Source organism: Falco punctatus, assembly GCF_963210335.1.
Source record: "Falco punctatus genome assembly, chromosome: 13".
NCBI lineage: Eukaryota > Metazoa > Chordata > Aves > Falconiformes > Falconidae > Falco > Falco punctatus.
In genome coordinates this window covers 18,827,951-18,846,498 of record NC_137593.1, presented here as the reverse complement: position 1 = coordinate 18,846,498, position 18,548 = coordinate 18,827,951, and the positions used below count along the sequence as shown (strand labels likewise).

The window sequence follows — 18,548 nt, the reverse complement described above, 5'->3', positions numbered from 1 at the left end:
TGCCAGAGTTATAATCTAGAAGAATCCAAAAGACAAAATCACAAAATAGTTAGGCTGAGCAACAGGAACAGAAAGTGAGAACTGCAGAAATACTGAAAGAAACATCACAGTTTTCCCACAGAAATATAGGTCGTTTTGGTGTATGTAGTGTTACTTTTTTGAACTACACCATCATATCTATTACCTATCTAAAGTATGTATCAATGTCACTTACCCCGTCAATTTCTTGTGCTGAAAAAACAATCAGAAGCCACCTAATTGAAAAAAAGGAGAAAGCTAAATTAAAACTAAACTTCTACCATCCACCCTTCACAAAAACATAGCCTCTAAATAGTAAGAAACGTGTATTAACACGATTAAGTACTGTTTGGGGTGATTATATAGTAAAAGAGTAAATTAATAAGGGGTATGCACTGTCAGGAAATGGTCAGCACATGCTATATATATTTGTCTTTTTGGATTTGTGAGTACAAACAGATAGGCGTGAATAAGGCCATGTAAGAGTTCTTGTAACTTCCCCCTTATAAGCTATTTCCAATCCCACAATTAGGAATGGCCAGAGAGAAAACATCCTAGACAGATTTCTCCACAAACACCATCGGGTGAAGATTGCGCAGAGCTAGAGGTGATCTGCATCTGCCCCCAAATGAATTAGCAGATGCTCTTTTCTTTCGCTCAGAGAGAGGGGGAGAGAGAGAGAGAGAGAGAGAGAAAAGGCAGGGAGCAAAGCAGTACTCAAAATAGCCACAACTCCGGAGCAGCTGCTGGGGAAGCCCAGGTCCATGCCAACCATTGCTAGTGATCAATTACAAAGTTGAAATCATGTCTTTTATGATTTCTACATTCAAAAAACGAGAATAAATTAAAACAAAAGGTAGCCCAAAATTTCTTCAGCAATACTGGAAATAACCATTATTATTGTTAATACTAACATGATCATTAATGAGAGCTAAGGTGCTCACTCATTATATGAAGTGATAAAATAAATACAGCCATTATATATAGACTACTGTGTATTTATCCTCCAGGCTATAGTGAAGTCTGTATCAAAATTACTCCAACCCTGCAACTATTTAGGCATTTAGGAAATTTTCCCAAAGTCCTATTGAGATCAACCTCTATTTTTTCTTTGTAATTCACATGGCCAACTCTTTGGAGTTGAGAACTGTGCCAGCAAACTGATGATTACTTCCCCTGACTATTAATTATTCATAGATTCAAACTGCAAATTATATAACCTGCACATGCACTGATATATACTGATAAACACTGACAAATCTAACATATTTTAGCCATTTCCATACCTTTACTTTATATGTTTTTTAAACCCATGTTGCCTGCTGCTTTTTTTCAGTCACAGATTTTACAGAAACAAAATATTTATGAACATAATTAGTGGTAACTGAAGACAGAAGCTCATACTTGCTTCTAAAGTCAAACAAGCTAAATGAGAAACAAAGGACTGATAAAACAATACGAGACTGCCAGATGATCAGCTGTAGCAGTAAATGGTAGAGAAGTTTTGTGCATCCCAGTAGTTCATACTTTAATGCATCAAATAAGAAAGGATTTAACTTCACAGGGACATTTAAATCAGGTAGCAGAAAATAGCATGTTTATTCTGTGATTGTTACTAATTTAAGGCCATTTTTGCTTCTAACCTTCTGAACCTGAAGACAGTCTCTTAAATATTTTTTTTCCTGTATCAACATTGGCCAGGGGTGAGTTATTTTTCATTTAAGAAAATGTCAAGTTCTTATGAAGCCCTTGCACAACTGAAATGGACATCTGATAATGACATTCTTGATGCATGGTGCTGCAATCTTCCCCTTTTCCAGTCATATAGAGCAGGCATGTATTCGCCATATTGATCTCTGTCATTTCAAAATCCCTGCCTCCTGAAGCCAAACAGATGTTGCGTATGTACTCCAATCAGTACAAGACTGTAAAGGGTAACTCACAAATAATGCAGAAAAAAAGGCAAGAGCTACCCTTGGAGAGGTGGCTGGGATAGAAGGCTGCTACGATGGGGAAAAACTGAATAACAAGGACCCTGGGTTTGCATAAACCAAATAAACATGAAAAAGACACTGGAGAGAGTTCAGGTATATTAGCACAACACAAGACCACCTAGCAGTGAGGGTGTCAGGTTCAAGCAAGGTACATTTGCTGGGCCAAGTTCCCAGCTAGAAAAGCATAATATCACATTCCTAAAAAGCCCAGTGCATGAAGTTTTATAAAGAAGGAATAGTGGATTGACTTTGCCTGGAAGATGTCATTGAGATAGAATCACTGATCCCACACCACTCTGAAAATTCCAGGCCATGGTGATCCTAATCTCCTAAGGATCATTTTCCTCCAGAAAGAACTCCTGCCACAGCTGCTAGGAAGTATTTCCATCATAGTCTGTAAAAGTTTTTTTCATGCCTTTTAATAATTCTCCCTCATCTACAAAATTATTCTGAGACAGGCAATCAGGTTTGAATTGTTCATTACTTTTCTCCAAACATATTCATCACTAGAATGTAGAAATATCTTTCCTCCTAAAACAGACTCAGAATAGTTACTGCTTCCTACTATTTAAATAGTGTAGTAACTGAAATTTAAATGGTATAAACTTATAGACCAGCAATCAAAATCAAATAATACAAAAAATTATCATATAGGCTTATCAAATTTATGACAGGCTACAAATAATTTAACTGGTGATTTCTTATTACTGTTAAATTGATAGCTAAGAATGTATCTCAGTGACTCTAGTAAAAAAATTTAGTGATCTGTAAAACTCACCAGGCAGCTGTGATAAGCCACGTAATCCGTTCAAACGAATCCTTTGTTAATGCCATTCACACTGATTGAGGATCTGTATATGCAGCACTTTTTATTTCTTCCTTTTTTCTTTTTTTTAAACAGCAGGTCTTCTCTTTCCTTCTGTTTGTGGATGGTCTATAAACACTGTTCCATATTGTTGTTGTTGTTTCCCCTCTGAACCTGTTTATATTAAAAAATACATTTGATGGACAAACATGAATAATTACTGGATAACCAAAATATGTCTTAATCATTTACATATGTCATACTGCACAGCTTTATGTTGGTATTACATTATATTATTCATATTCAGGCTGCATTTTATTTTTTCAGCAACTCAATTATTTCAAGGGGACTATATATGAATTTTTACAGATCAACATAAAAGGGTACAAGATTTCAGCCTATTAAAAAGTACATTAATAATATAAATAAAATAAGCAAGATTGTGAGGCAATACAATACTGCAGGGACAGATAGCCTCAAATGGAAAATTGAAGCCAGTCATAATGTGTTAGACTTTTCAGAAATTTGTTCCTGTTGCCCACTATCCATATCATTATTTAATTATCCAAACAGCTTCTGAAGATGAAGAAGAAATTGAAATTGGGTACATTTGCTTTATTATTAGCAGAAAACCTTTTATTTTCAAATTAAAATCCATTTTGATCCAAGCCATTGACACAGTTTGAAGTCATACTTAATGCATGATTTGAAGACTTAAACCATTCTGCTTGCTATTTCGTCATGGCTACGTAAAACCTATCTTTTTCTTAACAAGCTTCCAACAGTTTGAAGTGTTCAGCAGCCAATGCATTCATATAAGGACTACAACGTGTTATTTAGATTGATATGTCGAATTGATCTAATGTTTTACAATTTGTAGTAATCACAACAGTTACTTCAATAGAATACTTACCTAATTCAAAAGAAAATAAAATATCCCCAGCATAACACACTCAATACCACCAAAGGAATAGGTTTTATACAAGCATCACCAAACCTCAGTTCATAAAATTCTCAAAAGACAGCAGGGGAAAAGCTGGCACTATAATATAACCTACACATTAGGTTTCTAGACAAGGACCAAGAAGACAGACAACTTCATTCTTAGAGTGTCTGATAAAATAAGACCACGAGACATGAGCCATAGTTGGAGGCAGACACACAACTACAGTTATCGAGATACGAAAAATCAGAGAAGACCTAACTATAGCCTCATTACATCCAAAGAAACCAACATCATGTATAGCAAGACCACTGAAGCTGCAAAGTCAAGGATTCAGAAGTTAGGAAATAAAAATTAGGGTTCTGTGCTCAATTTTAATGTGGTTCTTTTATGCATATGGTTAGGATAGTAATTTTAGGTATAAGAACATGCATGCTGTTTTGCATAGGACTTCTGTCTCATTCATGATGGATATATTCCATGCTCTTTTCATCCTTTCCTTAAGCCCTATTTTTTCTTTTACAGTGTCCTATGAAATTTTGTAATTTTTAATAAACTCATACAGCTATAATGTTTCCCATATAAATATTCCTTATCTGCAAAAAGAGAAAATATTGTTATCCTGGTTTTACCATAGAGAACTGAGAAAACAAAATCAAAGCTAAAATCATTAAGTTACTGTGAAAAAAGTCAAACTTTAATTTCTTTCAGCTTTCAATTGGTTTCTAGTGTTAAGGTTGACCTCTCTGTTTTTCATGCACTGGTGGGGTTTTTTTCCCCCTAAGTACTTCTACAGATAGCTGCAGGTAGATGTTTTGACACAACTGATGTTAAGCCTGCCTGGCCAGCTGTTTTGCCAGACAAGGACATCTCTCTGAGTTTGTAGCTCACTGAAGATATTATGGATTACAACAATATCAGCAACAGTACCATGCATCAAGGTTTCATACACTTTCTTTGGATAGTTGCCATCAATTATGGCAGTAACAAGCAGGAGAGAGAACATCAATGGCCGATCTTACCTTTGTTCCAGCTCCATGTTACTTTGAAGTCATATATCTGCGTCCTAGAAACTCACATAAAGGCATATATGCTTTTATGTGACAATCTCATAATGCAACACTACTTGCTCTTTCTCAAGTATAGCACACAACTACCATCCTGTTGGGCCACACTATATAGCAGCCAGCTGCTCAGGGTCTGTGAAATAGGTGGTACCAGGTTATGCTCATGAAAGGCTTTAGGTTTTTAGTTCATGAGTAGTTCCGAAATACATTTACACACATATATTATATTGCTGTATATTGTTGCTTTTTCTGTATAATTTTTATAAAACCTGTAACATGGGATTTCCTGTACAGCATTCCTGAACACTACCGATAAAGTAAGATCACAGCGGCTGGCCTGGCCAACACCCTTTCTAAGTTTGTGCCACCTCAGAATAGTACTTTATTTGGTGAGATGTTACTTTGAAGATGCAGTACTTCTGTCAGTGACATAAATGTGATAAACTTTACATATCGCTAACACTTTACAAATCACATTTCCATTCAGAAAACCTTTATATTGTGATAAGCTATGCGGAAAGCCTGGGAGAAACATTCATCACCTATTTCTCACTGGTTTACATCTATGCAGTGGGGCAGCACTTTGTCCTTTCTGGGACTTCTTGGTCTCCGCTGTCTCATTAAGAAAACACTGGAGAGAGAGAAAAGCGTTGCTGAAAGGAAAACACGGCGGGCAGCGCCCGGGAGCGCCCGGCCAGCGTTGGGATGGCGCGGAGGGCCCGGGCTGCGGCCGGCGCTCCCCGGCACCGCCTCACACACGCATCCGGCGCTGCCGCCCCGCTCCCGGCCGGTGTAACCGGCCCGTTCTCCCCCGCCGGGCCGCTGCCGACGGGCCCAGGCCGTGTCCCTGCCCGGGCGGGTCCCCGCTCCCGCCGCGCAGCCCCGAGGCTGTTCGGGCGGCGCCCGCCACCTGCGCCCTCACGGCGGCGGGGGAGAAGCAGGCGGGGGACGGAGACAGCCCGGTAACCTGGAACACCCCCAGCTGTCCCGGAGCGGGGCTGCTCCCCTCAGCGAGCTGCTCAGCCCCGGCAGGCGCCGAGACCAGGCGGGACGGCCCATGACGAACACCAGGTACTGTCGCCCAGGGCTGCCCTTCCGCGGCGCTCACCTCAGCTCCCAGGCGGGAAAGCCCCCGGCTCCTCGCTCACTCCATGCCCGCCGAGGACGGACGGCGGCTGACCGGCAGTGCCCGAGGCAGGAGACGCGGGGGGAGAGGAGAGGGGAGGAGAGGGGTGACCCGGCCGGCCCCGCCCCGGCCCGGCCCCTGTGCCCATCCCAGGGCGCCGGGAGCGGGTGCGAAGCAGCAGCAGCCCCTAGGCCAAAAGCCGCGGGCGGGCGGGGGGCAGAGTCCGAGCGCCCCAGGCCGAGCTCCGCGGGACGCCGCGCAGGCAGCGCCGGGCGCGGGGATGGCCGGCAGGGGCTGCCCCAGCCGCCTGGCGCCACTGCTGCTGCTCGCCCTGCTCTGGCCGGGCCGCGCCGCGACGGCCGAGGTGAGTGAGCGCGGGGCGGAGTGGCCGGGGTGGCGCGGCGGGACGGCGGCGGCTGCGGCAGCGTCACCTGGGGCAGAGCGGGGCGAGCACCTGGCCCCCTCCGCCGGCACGTTGGCAAGTTGCGAGGAAGATGGGGTGAATTTATTGTATTTACAACGGTACGCCTCACCCGCGCCGGGTACCTCGCAGCCGGGCTCGGCGAGGTGAGGTACCGTTACCCCTGCGCCGCTGCCAGGCGGGGATAAGCGCGGGCGGGGAGGCCCCCGCGCAGGGCGCTTCGTCACCGCTCGCCTCAGGTGCGAAGGGGAAGCACAGCGCGGCGGCGGCCTGGCCGGGGGGAGGGTGCTCCCTGCGGGGATGGGGGGCTCCCTGCGGGGATGGGGGGCTCCGTCCCGCCGTGAGCACGGAAGGCGGCCCCGGAGGCCTGTCCCACGGGCAGCGCGTCGCTCTGCAGGGGCAGTGGATGTGGCGAGGACAGGGCGGTGCTGGGTGCGGATGGTCTCTGAGGTAAATGCGCTCAGAGCAGCGCTCACCGGCCGGACCACCTGTGCTGCCTTCGTTACAAACTCGATTCACAGTTTGTCTTTCAGGTTTAATGAGTGTGCGTCACCGTTTGGTCCATAAATTGTACTGTAGTCATTGCCGTTCCTTTCTCCTCTGTCTGGTTTTAACATTTGGATTGTACGTTCCTAACTGGGAGATGAGCAGTCATCTGTGAGTGTAAATCGGTCGGTGTAGCTCTTAACGTTTCTGGCAGCTACCGAACAGAAATCTGCCAGTTTCAGTAAATTTCGGATAGACATCAAACACAGGAAACTGCCAGTTTCAGTAAATTTCAAGTTCTGTTTCTCCCATAATAGTCAACAATGTTAATTTCTCCTCACATGTGTGAGTAAAGCTCTGATGCAGTGCATCAGAATTTTTTACTGCCTATCAAAATGTTTTGCAGTTCAAGGAAAAAAAATTATCTACTTTATTATTCTGCTGTAATTAACTGAAGCAGACTAATTAGAAGTAATGTTTCTTCTGAAATACTGTAGCTTTTTCACTCGCCCATCCTGGGTAAAGTGTCTGGAAACAGCATAAGCACCTCACCAAACATGTTTTTCTTTCATGGCACTCTGACTAAATTGCAGTCAAGTTTAGTCATTTAACAAAGATCTAATTGTTTTGTTTGTAATGGAATTAAAATACCTCTTGGTTATTATGTAGAACAGAGGTACCAGACCTATTTGCAAAGTACATGTTTTCTGCAGAGTTGTTTCAGGCTCTGCCTAGATCTGATCTTTGCTGTAAAAGCCAGATGTGGAAGAGGAATAAACTCAAGACCAGCTTCTGACCTAGTTTGTTGTTCTTTATTCCATTCTTCTCTTCCTCTGCTGGTACCTCCCATTTATTGCTCTTGTTTCTCCTAAGAGGTGGACATCATCAGATGTGCTTCTGGATAGCTGTTAACAAGTGCAGGCTGTGTACCAGGCATTCCTCCTCCCGTCCCCCTGAAACACACACTCATACTTTTTCTAAGCCTCTATTCCGGCTTGATCTTGTTGATCTTGTCGCCCTGTTTCATATTTTTACCTACAAAGGAAGGAAAAAGGAGGTGTATCAACAAGTAAGACCTCGCATATGGCCCAGTAAAGCATTTCAACATTTTTAGCAACCTCGGTAGAATCCCTGCACTTGTCTTTACAGAGTTTCACCAAGTGATTTTGGTTTGACACAATTAGATATGGATGCATCCGTGTTGTTACATTTTTTGCTTTATCCTGCGGTTGCTTTTATATAGGTTGCTTAAAATTTTTTTTAGTATCTTCCCATTAATTGCAAGGGAAGTTAAATCTCAGATTTGCTTTAGAAGCTTTTCCAAACTCGGCTCTGTAGCTATTTCCTTTTTGATCACCAAAGCACTTTGAAAATCCGTGAGTAAATATAAGTGGATCATCTATATGCAAATTCCTTAGTTTTTCCTTTGTTAAGTTATATTTTTGAAAATTAAACATCTGAAATTGTTATTGTTGGACATGATGTTTTTAAGATCTTTTCCAACACAAACAATTCTATGATTCTGGATATTTGCCAGACTCGCACATTAGTTCATTAGCAGCCTTTCTGCTTAAGGTAAATTACAAAGCTCTGAGATACTAGTTTTGTAGAGTGTTGTTGTTACTAGATCCTTTTTTATACTTAAGTCTTAAACACAGGATTTGGGATGGTAGGAAGTGTCTTCTACAGAAAACTTGTTCAAGCAAAGTTTGAATATGACCTACAAATTCAGTGGTGCTCAGAAAATTCAACAGATCTCATGTTGTTTGAGATTAGTTCAAACTAGATTGCGACAGATAACTGAAATCAGTTTAAGTTTCAGATATCGTAATTTCTATTCTTGTATGAAAATGCTGATATTTTCAAAAGAGAAAGTCTAATAACTTTCTAGATTATGAAGCAAATCAAAACTTTTAAAACAGTTTAAATAAAAATCCTAATTAAATATTAGTGCTAATGTTAATTGACATGAAATGATTGATCAGTAAATCATTGCATCTTGGCTGGACTGTCCATTGCAAAGAAATTGGTATTGTTTGTATTTTAAAATTGTGCTAGACTTTAATATGAAAATAAATTGATATTTGATCAGCAAAATTTTTCTGTCTGCATAAATTAAAAAAAGTTTCAACATAGAAAAGTTTTAAGTGTATGTCTCTTTAAGTAGTTTATTCTAATTATTATTTTTATTATTATAGAAGACAAGCAAGGAAGTCATTCATTTGTGCCTGCTGATGTCTTTACAGCAAATTTTGGTCCTTGCAGCCATTCACAGAGTCCAGACTTCTCTGCCCTTAGGAGGCTGAACTTTCTGGCACCTGCTAGGGAGTATTATTATCTGCATTCTTGGCTACTGGCACGCTCTAATCACAACTTCTGAAAACTCAGCAGAAGTAGCATCTTCCCATGTCAAAGGCTTTTCAGCTTGCTTGATGTATTCCTTCACTCCAAATACTGATGTTATAATTCTTTGGATTTTTCCACTGTTCATTTAAAGGATTTAGAACAACAACAATGATAATAATAATAATAAAATCAGTATTTTTCCACAGGGAACCTTCTTATTCCTCATTTCTGTTGTTTTCCTTTCAGAAAAAAAAAATACTTGGCTTCTCTTTTTTTCAGTTTGCTTAACAGCAACTGGAACTAACACTGTCTTAATGCACATGTACAATCCAATTAATTCTCCTGAGTGTGTCTTGCCTTTTGATGACATCCATGTACTTCTTGTATGTCTTGAAATAAAACACTGATGTAAAAATGTTCCCTGAAACTTGCTGTTTCAAATGACACTAATGACAGTCGAGTTCATTAGTATTGAATCGATTCTTAGTGGCATTATCATTTTTATGGTGGCATCGTGTTATCATGTGTTCAGAACAGGATAAAAAAGAAGTTTCTACTTGAGCAAGTTTACTTGATAGCAAATTAGCTGTACCTCATGTTACTACCATTTTTTGATTTGCATTATAATGTAGTTGCAATTTTGTGTTAGCTCCCAGGATAAAATTAAGTGCTGTGTATTCTGCCTCTATCATTACTCTTTGTATTTTTTTATCATGTGCTGCTGGAAAAGGATGGGAGATAGCAAACTCAGTGACTATAGGACTTTAGAAGATCTTTGCATTTCCTCTCTCACTTATGCTTATTGTCTGTGCCTTGATAGAAGTGTTTGTGTTTCCCAACTAATTTCATTTTTATGAATGTTAGAATTTGCATGCAAATACTTATAAACTAATCTGCTTTTCTTTGTGCAGTATTTTTTTCCTAATTATATGCAATCTGCATTGCTTTCACAAATGGATCTTGATACATGGCTCTGGAAGGAAAAAATGCAGTGTTTTAGCTCAGCCATGACCATATCCAAGGCTGGTAAGAATGGGATGCAGGCTGAATTGCTTTGTTTAACTAGAAGTCAAAACGTTGGAGGGACAAAGTGTCACAGTGAGAATGTTCCTTTTCTGCCAGCCTTTGGAAGTGCCCAGGTTCATTGTCGCACCAGGCAGCTGAGAAGGGAAGATGTGCACCTGAATATACAAAAGAGAGTTCACTGAGCGTGTTAGAAAAACAAGTCCTTTGTGAAGTGTTTTCTTTGATTTAGTTAATATGATCCCAGCTCTGAAGTCAACGGGGGTGTTACTCTGATAATTGGGACCAATTTATACCAGACTGTTCTGATCCTGATTGCCTCTATGATTAGTTGTAATTCAGCCATCATCTCTGTAGATGAACAGGCCAATGTCAGAACACTGCAGAGCAATGCTCTTCCTACTGGGCCAAGAGAGTTAGCCGAGTTGCCCTGATGTTTGTGCATGAAATTGATGGAGTTCTGCTGTCTTGTGCCACTTGGAGGCTTGCTCTGATGACCGAGAAATGAAAAGTGTGCCTCTGTGTGTGCTGCATCATACAACTGAAAGATGATGAACCTCCTTAGGTGATCTGACTAAACACCTGTGAAAATTTGAACAGTTAATGCTTTATGTATACCCTTTACTAGCAAATCTACAAGGTAAATACACATTTAAGCAAAACTGTTATAATTCAAGTTATTTTGCTGACTGAGGATCATTAAAATGATCAAAGTAGGCAGGCAGACACTAGTTCCTTCTTCATTGCTTTGTATTTCATGTAGGTATATCAGCATTTTATTTTGAGATCTGTGCTAGCAATCGCTTCTGCGATACCTAGAGCTGATTTATCATAACATGTCTTTGAAACAAAATACTTTGCTATTAAGTGCAAGTAGTATGGGATATCCGGTCATCTGTTTTACTGTCACATTCTCACCCTACTGCCTAACAAAGTAATACTAGAAGGCTCAGTATGTTGGCATGGATTACAGGAGCCTAGGAGGAAGGTTGAAATACAAAAAGGCTTTTTTTCTTCTGAGCTGTTTACAGCCCCAGTCTCTCATACACACACTGAAAAAACTTCCATTTTGCCACACCTAGTATATTTTTAGTTCTATTTTCTTTTTTTTTCTTCTTTTTTTTTTACCTAGCAGTTTTGTGATAGGGTACAAGTCTCACAGGTTTATGGGTTTTCCATTTGGCTTCATTCATTGAAGGCTTTTTAAGTAGGGCTTCATGCTGCATTTTTCCACAGATCATTTTGGAGGAAGCTGCAAGGAAAAGTAACCCATTTATTTTTTTTTAATCTGTGAAATCACAGAGCTTTTCAAAAAAGGAGAAACCAAAGCATGTGCAACAAGCTTTCTCTGAACAAGCTACTGTTGCTTTCATTGCTGTTTGTACCACTTAACAGAAGATGCACAGGAGGAATTTTATCAACATACGAATATACAGGCCTGAGGAGACAACAATTATAGTGAATACCATTCCCACACTCAACACCTGAGAAGAAATACAAATTTTGTGGTGTAATGCTAACCATATTATGGTACATAAGCAACAATTCACTAGTTAAATGGTGTGTATTCTTTGTTACTAGATTGCTTTTTTAAGATGACCCTCTGTTAGGAAGGAAGAACACGGATGAATAAGCTGATTAAACACCCTTAAGAGGTTGCTGCACAAAACAAAATTCTGTGCCCTGAATTGCCTAATCTTTTTTAACTCGTAGAAAGGAAGAATATTTCTTTTGTCCCTGTGTCCTATTCAAGTCAGGAAAAGAAACCTTCAGAGATGGGGTTTATGGGTCTGCCTTCGCAGATTTTACCCATCTGGATATATCATGAACAGTTTGGTCCAGTTTCTGATAGTTCTCATCACAGTGACTTCCACCCTAGTGAGATTATTTGTGGAGCAGGATATAGGTCATTATAAATTTAAGTGTCAAAATTTTCTGTGTTTTAGCAAAAGAAAGAAAACCATTGTTCTTTATAGTTAATGAGGAAGTAATAAGGTATCTTCTTTTTATAGACCAAAAGCAAATTAAAAAATCTGAAAACCAGAGATTCAATTGAGAGCCTTGACAGTTTTCCAAAACTGCACACAAAATGCCAGGTTTACGTACATAGATACTGAGTAATTTTAGGCAGCTTCTACAACACAGGCCTTAGTGGACATCACTACAGAGCTCAAAAACAATTTGAGTTTGTGAAAACTCTAGGTATTGTCTTTTTTTCTTCTGAATTACATTTTGCCTATTTTAATCTAACACGATGATAACGTGTGGGCACAGTAAAGATTGCTAAGCCTTACTGTTCTCACATTTCCTAATTCTTTACTGTTAGTGAATTGGAGAGGAAGGAGAAGCTCCATGTAATTAATTGTACTGTATTTGCTGGGACAAGAATATGGTTGGCACCATGGAAGTTGTATGTGGAACTATAAGCATGATGACAGGGTGGTGTGCTTTTGTCAGGATAGCATGAACAGCTGTGTTATGGTGGTTTCTTGGAACTTCCATGCAGACAGGCTTGTTCACAGCAAAAAAACATTACGCTGTACAATAAGTGTATTGGAAAAAAAAAGAAAAGAATTGCAGTGTGGTTTACATTTTTTGGTTTGGTTTTTGGTGGTTCCCCCCCAGAATGTAATTTATTCCATTAAACATAGGCCAGAAATACCAGAAGTTCTATGAAAATTTTGTCTCCTTCTGTTTATACTGTTTCACTTAAGCTTTATACTGTTGCTTTTTTTATTGTGCTAATATGAATAGTTATAATGGAGAGATTTGGCTAACACTATGAAATTGTTATTATACAAAGTTCTTACCAAACAGGTTTTCGCTTTAAAAACTAAGAGAAGATGTTCAAAACAGTTTGAATCTCTGAAGTGAAAAAGGGTTTTCATACATGTGTTCCCTTAGCATAATAGAAATTTCTTTAAATGTTCATCTACAGCAGCTTCTTCCATTTCTCCATACCAATTATTTACCATAGTTGGTTTGCAAATACCATTATAAATATGTCTTTATATTATAAAAAAGAATTAATTCCTTCCAACAAGAAGTCCTGACAGTTTAAAATTAAGGATATAAAGTAAGGAAATTCTTAACAAGTTCAGATAGACACATGTGTGTTCACATCATGTGATCACGAGTTATCTGTAAGCTAGACACAAAATCCTGCTTCTGTGAAGTGTTATGGAGAGGGTTTTTCCTATGATCATTAGTGCTTAGGACTTCTGCTCTGCAACTTGCACGGAAAGCAGCAAATAACCAGTAATACAAGGCCTGTGCCACTAAGGAGGGATATTGATTCAGTAGTTAATCGCTGAGCAAGGTTCCCATTACAAGTGTTTAACAGAGTTTTTTCAACAACTGTCTGTAGCATAAAAGTTGACTTCTGTTGTGTCTTACAGATGTATTTCTAATAATGGAAAGTCAAATGATTTTTGTCAGGTGCTAGGTATTCAACCGGTAGGCAAAATGCTGTGAATTCTGATAGCATATATGGCTGTTAACAGGAGTCTTCTAAGGTAGGAATGTCTGGCTGCCTTCCAGTTTACAAGTGACTACACAATGTTTCAGGGTTTGGGAACTGACATATTTTCCTTCATCTCATCATCTCCTATTTCTGCTCTATGTTTTCTATAATTATTGAAGGCTTAATAATTTTGTTTTATTGTACTGGCCCAGCAATCACTAAAAAAACACAAAGTTCTTCGTGGTCTTTGATAATTTTAATGATTCATGTTTGATGCTTAGAATGCATGAAAAACTTCTAGTATACAGATTGTAATTGTGAGACTGGTATTTTGTTTTGATAGCAATGTTTTGGAGTGAGGGGACTTCATTCTCCAGTACCTTGTAGGCTACATGGTGATTTACAGTTGTGCAACATGAGGAATATGCTGCCAGGGTCACGTATCTACTAACCACGTCTAGATAGAATTACTGACTGTGCTAGTCTAGCTAAGTATCCTAACACAGGTGCGTCACACTCAGAAAAAAAAATATTTTCCTTACGTAGCCTTTTCCACAGTGGGAACTTTTTTTTTTTATATACAGCTTTCGTCTGAGATCGTCTGCTTGAGCAGCTTAGGATAAATTTTCAAAAACATAACTGTCTCCAAGCTAGAAGCTTTAGCTAGCACCATAGTGTCCTTCAGAAAGTGCAGCATTTCACATCTTTGTGCAGTATACTGACCCCAACGCTTCTGTAAGTGTAGATCAATGTTAAAGCAAAACTTTACACTTACTGTAATCATAATGTACTATACCCACTTTTATTAATGTAGTAGAGAACATTAGAGAAATGGGCCCTTTGTAGTTTTAAGCACTATATTAACAACTATCTGAGCAGTATTATTCTATGTGCTCAGCTGCGGTTTATGAACACAGCTGGAATGTGTAAAGTGTTTGCTGTGCACTGAGACAGCTCAAGAAGAATTCAGAAATCTCAGTGTGTCAGCAGCCCTTGAAAATTCATAATCAAGACTCTTAAAGGAACTGAGTCATTGATACATAGTATTTAATAAGTATGGGAATTTAAGAGAAATTACAGAAAACTGGAAATCAGATGATAATTTACTTCCACTTAGGAAGGACCACTGTGATGACCCGCATATTTGTAGGCTGCCCAGGATACCATTAACAAGCAGAATGATGTAAAAGAAAAAAAATAATAAAGTGTCATCATTGAAAAATAGATCTTTTCCAATAAGTATTAGTCTTCGATGGACTCCTAATTTAGTGATACTTGAAGTTAGAAGTTAAAGATCTAATGGCAGGATAGGTGAGATACTAATAAAAATGAAGTTTAAATGAAAAAGCAGGCTTGCATTTTTAAAAATGAGCCTGATCACCCATTAGAACCACCAGTGAAGGAAAGTGACAGCTTCACCACTCACTTGACAGAAGACACCCGGGCTATTTTTACTGTCCAGAGTGATTAATGGATATCACTTGCACTGCTTTTAATTCATCTTAAAATTTCTCATGTTGCACAGCCATCTTTCATTTATGTTAACCAGACTTTACCTCTGGAATCAATGGAGATCACCCATGAAATTAAAGACCTATCAGGCCAGAGGTGTAAACTTAAGCCCCACTGCAGCCAGATCACTATATTCCTGCAGAATACATTGAATTTCATCTCAGCTTTCATCTGAACATCTTTATTATTCATCCTGTGTGGTCTTAATGTAGTCTTCATCTGAAATGTACTTAATATGGTGCCTTGTGTATGTATTGCAGCAACACACTTCACTGCCTGTCTGTCCTAGGTGCAGTATTTTTAATACAAATATGTATTTAGAAATCATAGCTGACCTACTCTGATCTTCTCTGGATCTGGAAAAGCAAATAGTCTGACTGTTCTGTCATCATATGTGTCATTCCAAAAAGAGATTAATGAAGAAATATTGGGTCATCACCCTCACTGGCTCGTTTTTTCTGTTCCTCATCTTTCTGCCGTTAAGCTATTCCCAGTGTGACTGTGAGTCATAACCACAGGTGTGAGTAACAGGACTCAAAAGACTGCGCTATTGATAGAAACACCTATCATTGTTTGCTTTTTTCCTTATATTAACACTTTGTGATGTCCTTTGACATATTCAGGTTTAATAACATCCCTAAGTACATTCTCTGACATCCTTCATATAACTAGTGATATTGGCAAAGTGCTGTGAGCTGTGCAAGATTCTCTCTGACACTCCAAATAAAGTTGCTGCAAACAGGTAGGAGTAGTAGACTCAGCATGGCACTGCATTAAGCTTCGTATAGGTGACAACGTAGTCTGTAGTATGTTAATTTTTCTTTCTTCATCATTTCTTTGAGGGATTCAGTGAAGGAGAGTGCTGGAACACTTTTTAAGCAGATGCTTAAATTAGTCTCTGAATTGGGGGCAGGAAGAGATCAGAATCCAATCCCATAACGTAGGAAAGGCAATTCCGTGTTACAGATAAGGTTGCAACCATGGGACAAAGCATAAACTGCTCCAGTAAATGTGCTTCAGTGTGTACAACTGTAATTATTTAAAGAACGTATACTACTATTATCACTCAAAAGATTTTTAAAAGGAGGTCCTCTCTGAATTCAATTAATTGTTGGGTTTTTAAAATTTTGGTTCATTGGTGAATTAATTTGATTTATTATTCATATAATGGCTTTATCCTTTGACCTAGATTTTTAGATTAAAAATATAGTGCCATCTACTGTATCTAAATATTTGAAATAAATACAGATGATTATTGTAAAAATCACAAAACTGGAAAACATGCAGTAAACCTGTGGTGGTGTTAATGCATTTTCTTATGTAGATGTTATTGTGAGGATTTTGAATAAACCATTAATAACTAATACTCAATTTCCTTATCTTATAACCTGGCAATATACTATTGTTTTGTTATGATCCTTTGATAAAGCAGCTGCAGGCACCTTGTAAGGATGTGGAAACATTCAGTAGTATAAGTGAGCAATGATTTTTTGGTTCAAAGCTCCTTTACAGAAGGCATAATCTAATCTTATGTAAAAATCATATGCCAAAACATTTAGTATTATCCAGCTAACTGACTGTGTAATGTAAAATCATCTTTGGTCTTTTCAGTTTAGTTTAAAGTGATATGTGTACACAAAAAGACCTAAATTGATCTGAAAGCTTACTAATGGCAAATTAAACACATTCTAAGCATTCTGACTTGAAGAGCAAAGGCTCTTTTTCTTTTAATAGTTTAGTAACCTTGATTAGTTGTGTAGCATCGTAAGTTTCTACATGTTCGTGCATTTCACTTCACATTGGATTATCTTTGATTGTAAGTTAAAAGAAAAAGTTTCTTCTGTATGGGTACATATCAAGTCTTCTGGAGATGATACCTATTATAGAAGAGTAATTTCATTTGGTGATTTCTCCACATGTCCTGAAAACTGCTTTGCATTCAAATACTGTAAAGAATCTGCTTCTAGCTTTGCTTTCACAGGTAGAAGTAAGGTACAACTTCATGAAGGTCTATAGAATTATAAGGGTAAATAACTGGTACTAGAAAGATGAGAAATAGCCACTTCTGGCTTCTAAGGGAAGTTCTCTATGGTCAGACAGGATGTGCTCCCAGTTACACTGAAGAAATGCAGAGAATTTTAATACTGTAATTATTTTTTCCTTAGTAAACAGCACCTTTCCTGGAATCAGACATGTGTCTACTAAATCTGAAGTTAAATCTTTGTTTTGGCAGCTGGGATTCCTGATAAATGGGTCTCATAGGTCTTGTAGTTAATTTACAGTTTTTGTATGCAAACCTTAAAAATACGATAGCTTGAGTCACTCACCAGCCCTGTACAGCAGTAAAATGCAGTGCCTGCAGTTTAAGACTAATTTTGTGTACTGTGGTATATCTTTCCTTGGGATGCTAAACATTGAACAGTTACTGGTTTTATACCACTTAGCAGACATGTACCAATAACCTGTGTCACCTATTTTGAAGAGAATGCTTTGGGATGGAAGGTACTGTTATTGAATAGGGAATGAGAAAATTGGTTGTCTTATAGACTAGTACAAATTTATTTTGAGATACATGTCACTGTATCCTCTGGTAGTTATGGTTAAAGGCTCAAGATATTTGTCATATAACTAACTTGGTGAATTTAGATTATCCAGTGCCAAACTGATTGACCTCACTGAGAAGAAATCAGGATACAGTTTTTTGTTAATTCTGCGCTAGTGTTTATTCTTATGTCTCTGGTGATACAATCATATGGTTAAAAATAATAGTAAAGTAGCATATTCATGGTTTCTGTTTTACATGACACTTGTTTTCCAAATTTCTGATGCAGTATCACTTGAATTCTGGCTTTCAGATCAGAGGAAGAAGGAATCTTCTTTAAATATCCCAAAGAATTAAGTATTTAATGTTTGCAACTCTTTAAAAATCTAGCTTGAAACAATCACCTATTGATCTGTCTATAGAACACAGGCAGACAATCATTTCTTGAGGGATTTGCTTTTCACAGCCAACTGACTCTAATTTCTGTTTTGTTTTGTAAATGTATGTTTAAATAGCTGTTCACTTGAGGAATATCCCCTGCATCTATTTTTAAATTAATAGTCTGACTTCAGCCACCTAGAAGACAGGCAGCTACTGTCAGTAATCGTCTAGTCCATAGAGAATAGCAAGTACTTGCAGCATCTTTCCTCCATTCTAAAAGAGGCGCTTAAAGAGACTGGATGAGTTGTTCCAAACTAGTTGTCAAGTTTCCTTGTGTAGTCCAAGGAAGGAGACAAACACCAGGAACTGTGTAAGAAATGAAGGCAGCTAGCTGATACCACATACCTCAGGTTTGGATGGT

General features: G+C 38.9%; 2 protein-coding genes across 5 annotated transcripts in view; one reads left to right on the top strand and one right to left on the bottom strand.

Annotated features, from left to right (window-relative positions):
• The window catches only part of COL4A4 (collagen type IV alpha 4 chain), an 86,520-nt gene extending 83,617 nt beyond the window's left edge, over positions 1–2,903 (bottom strand). The window contains exons 1-2 of the mRNA XM_080409964.1: positions 2,791–2,903; positions 215–254 (exon numbers count right to left, since the gene is read on the bottom strand). Of these exons, the coding sequence (XP_080266090.1) occupies positions 215–254; positions 2,791–2,846 (96 nt within the window). The 5' untranslated portion in view covers positions 2,847–2,903. The remainder of the gene's footprint in view (positions 1–214; positions 255–2,790) is intronic.
• COL4A3 (collagen type IV alpha 3 chain) overlaps positions 1–18,548 on the top strand; it is a 105,697-nt gene that overhangs the window by 32,388 nt on the left and 54,761 nt on the right. The window contains exon 1 of one of the 4 annotated variants that reach the window (XM_080409923.1): positions 5,963–6,317. The exons of the other annotated variants lie outside the window; for them this stretch is intronic. Within the exon in view, the coding sequence (XP_080266049.1) occupies positions 5,979–6,317 (339 nt within the window). The 5' untranslated portion in view covers positions 5,963–5,978. Of the gene's footprint in view, positions 1–5,962; positions 6,318–18,548 lie in introns of those variants that run through there. 4 annotated transcript variants of the gene reach the window in all.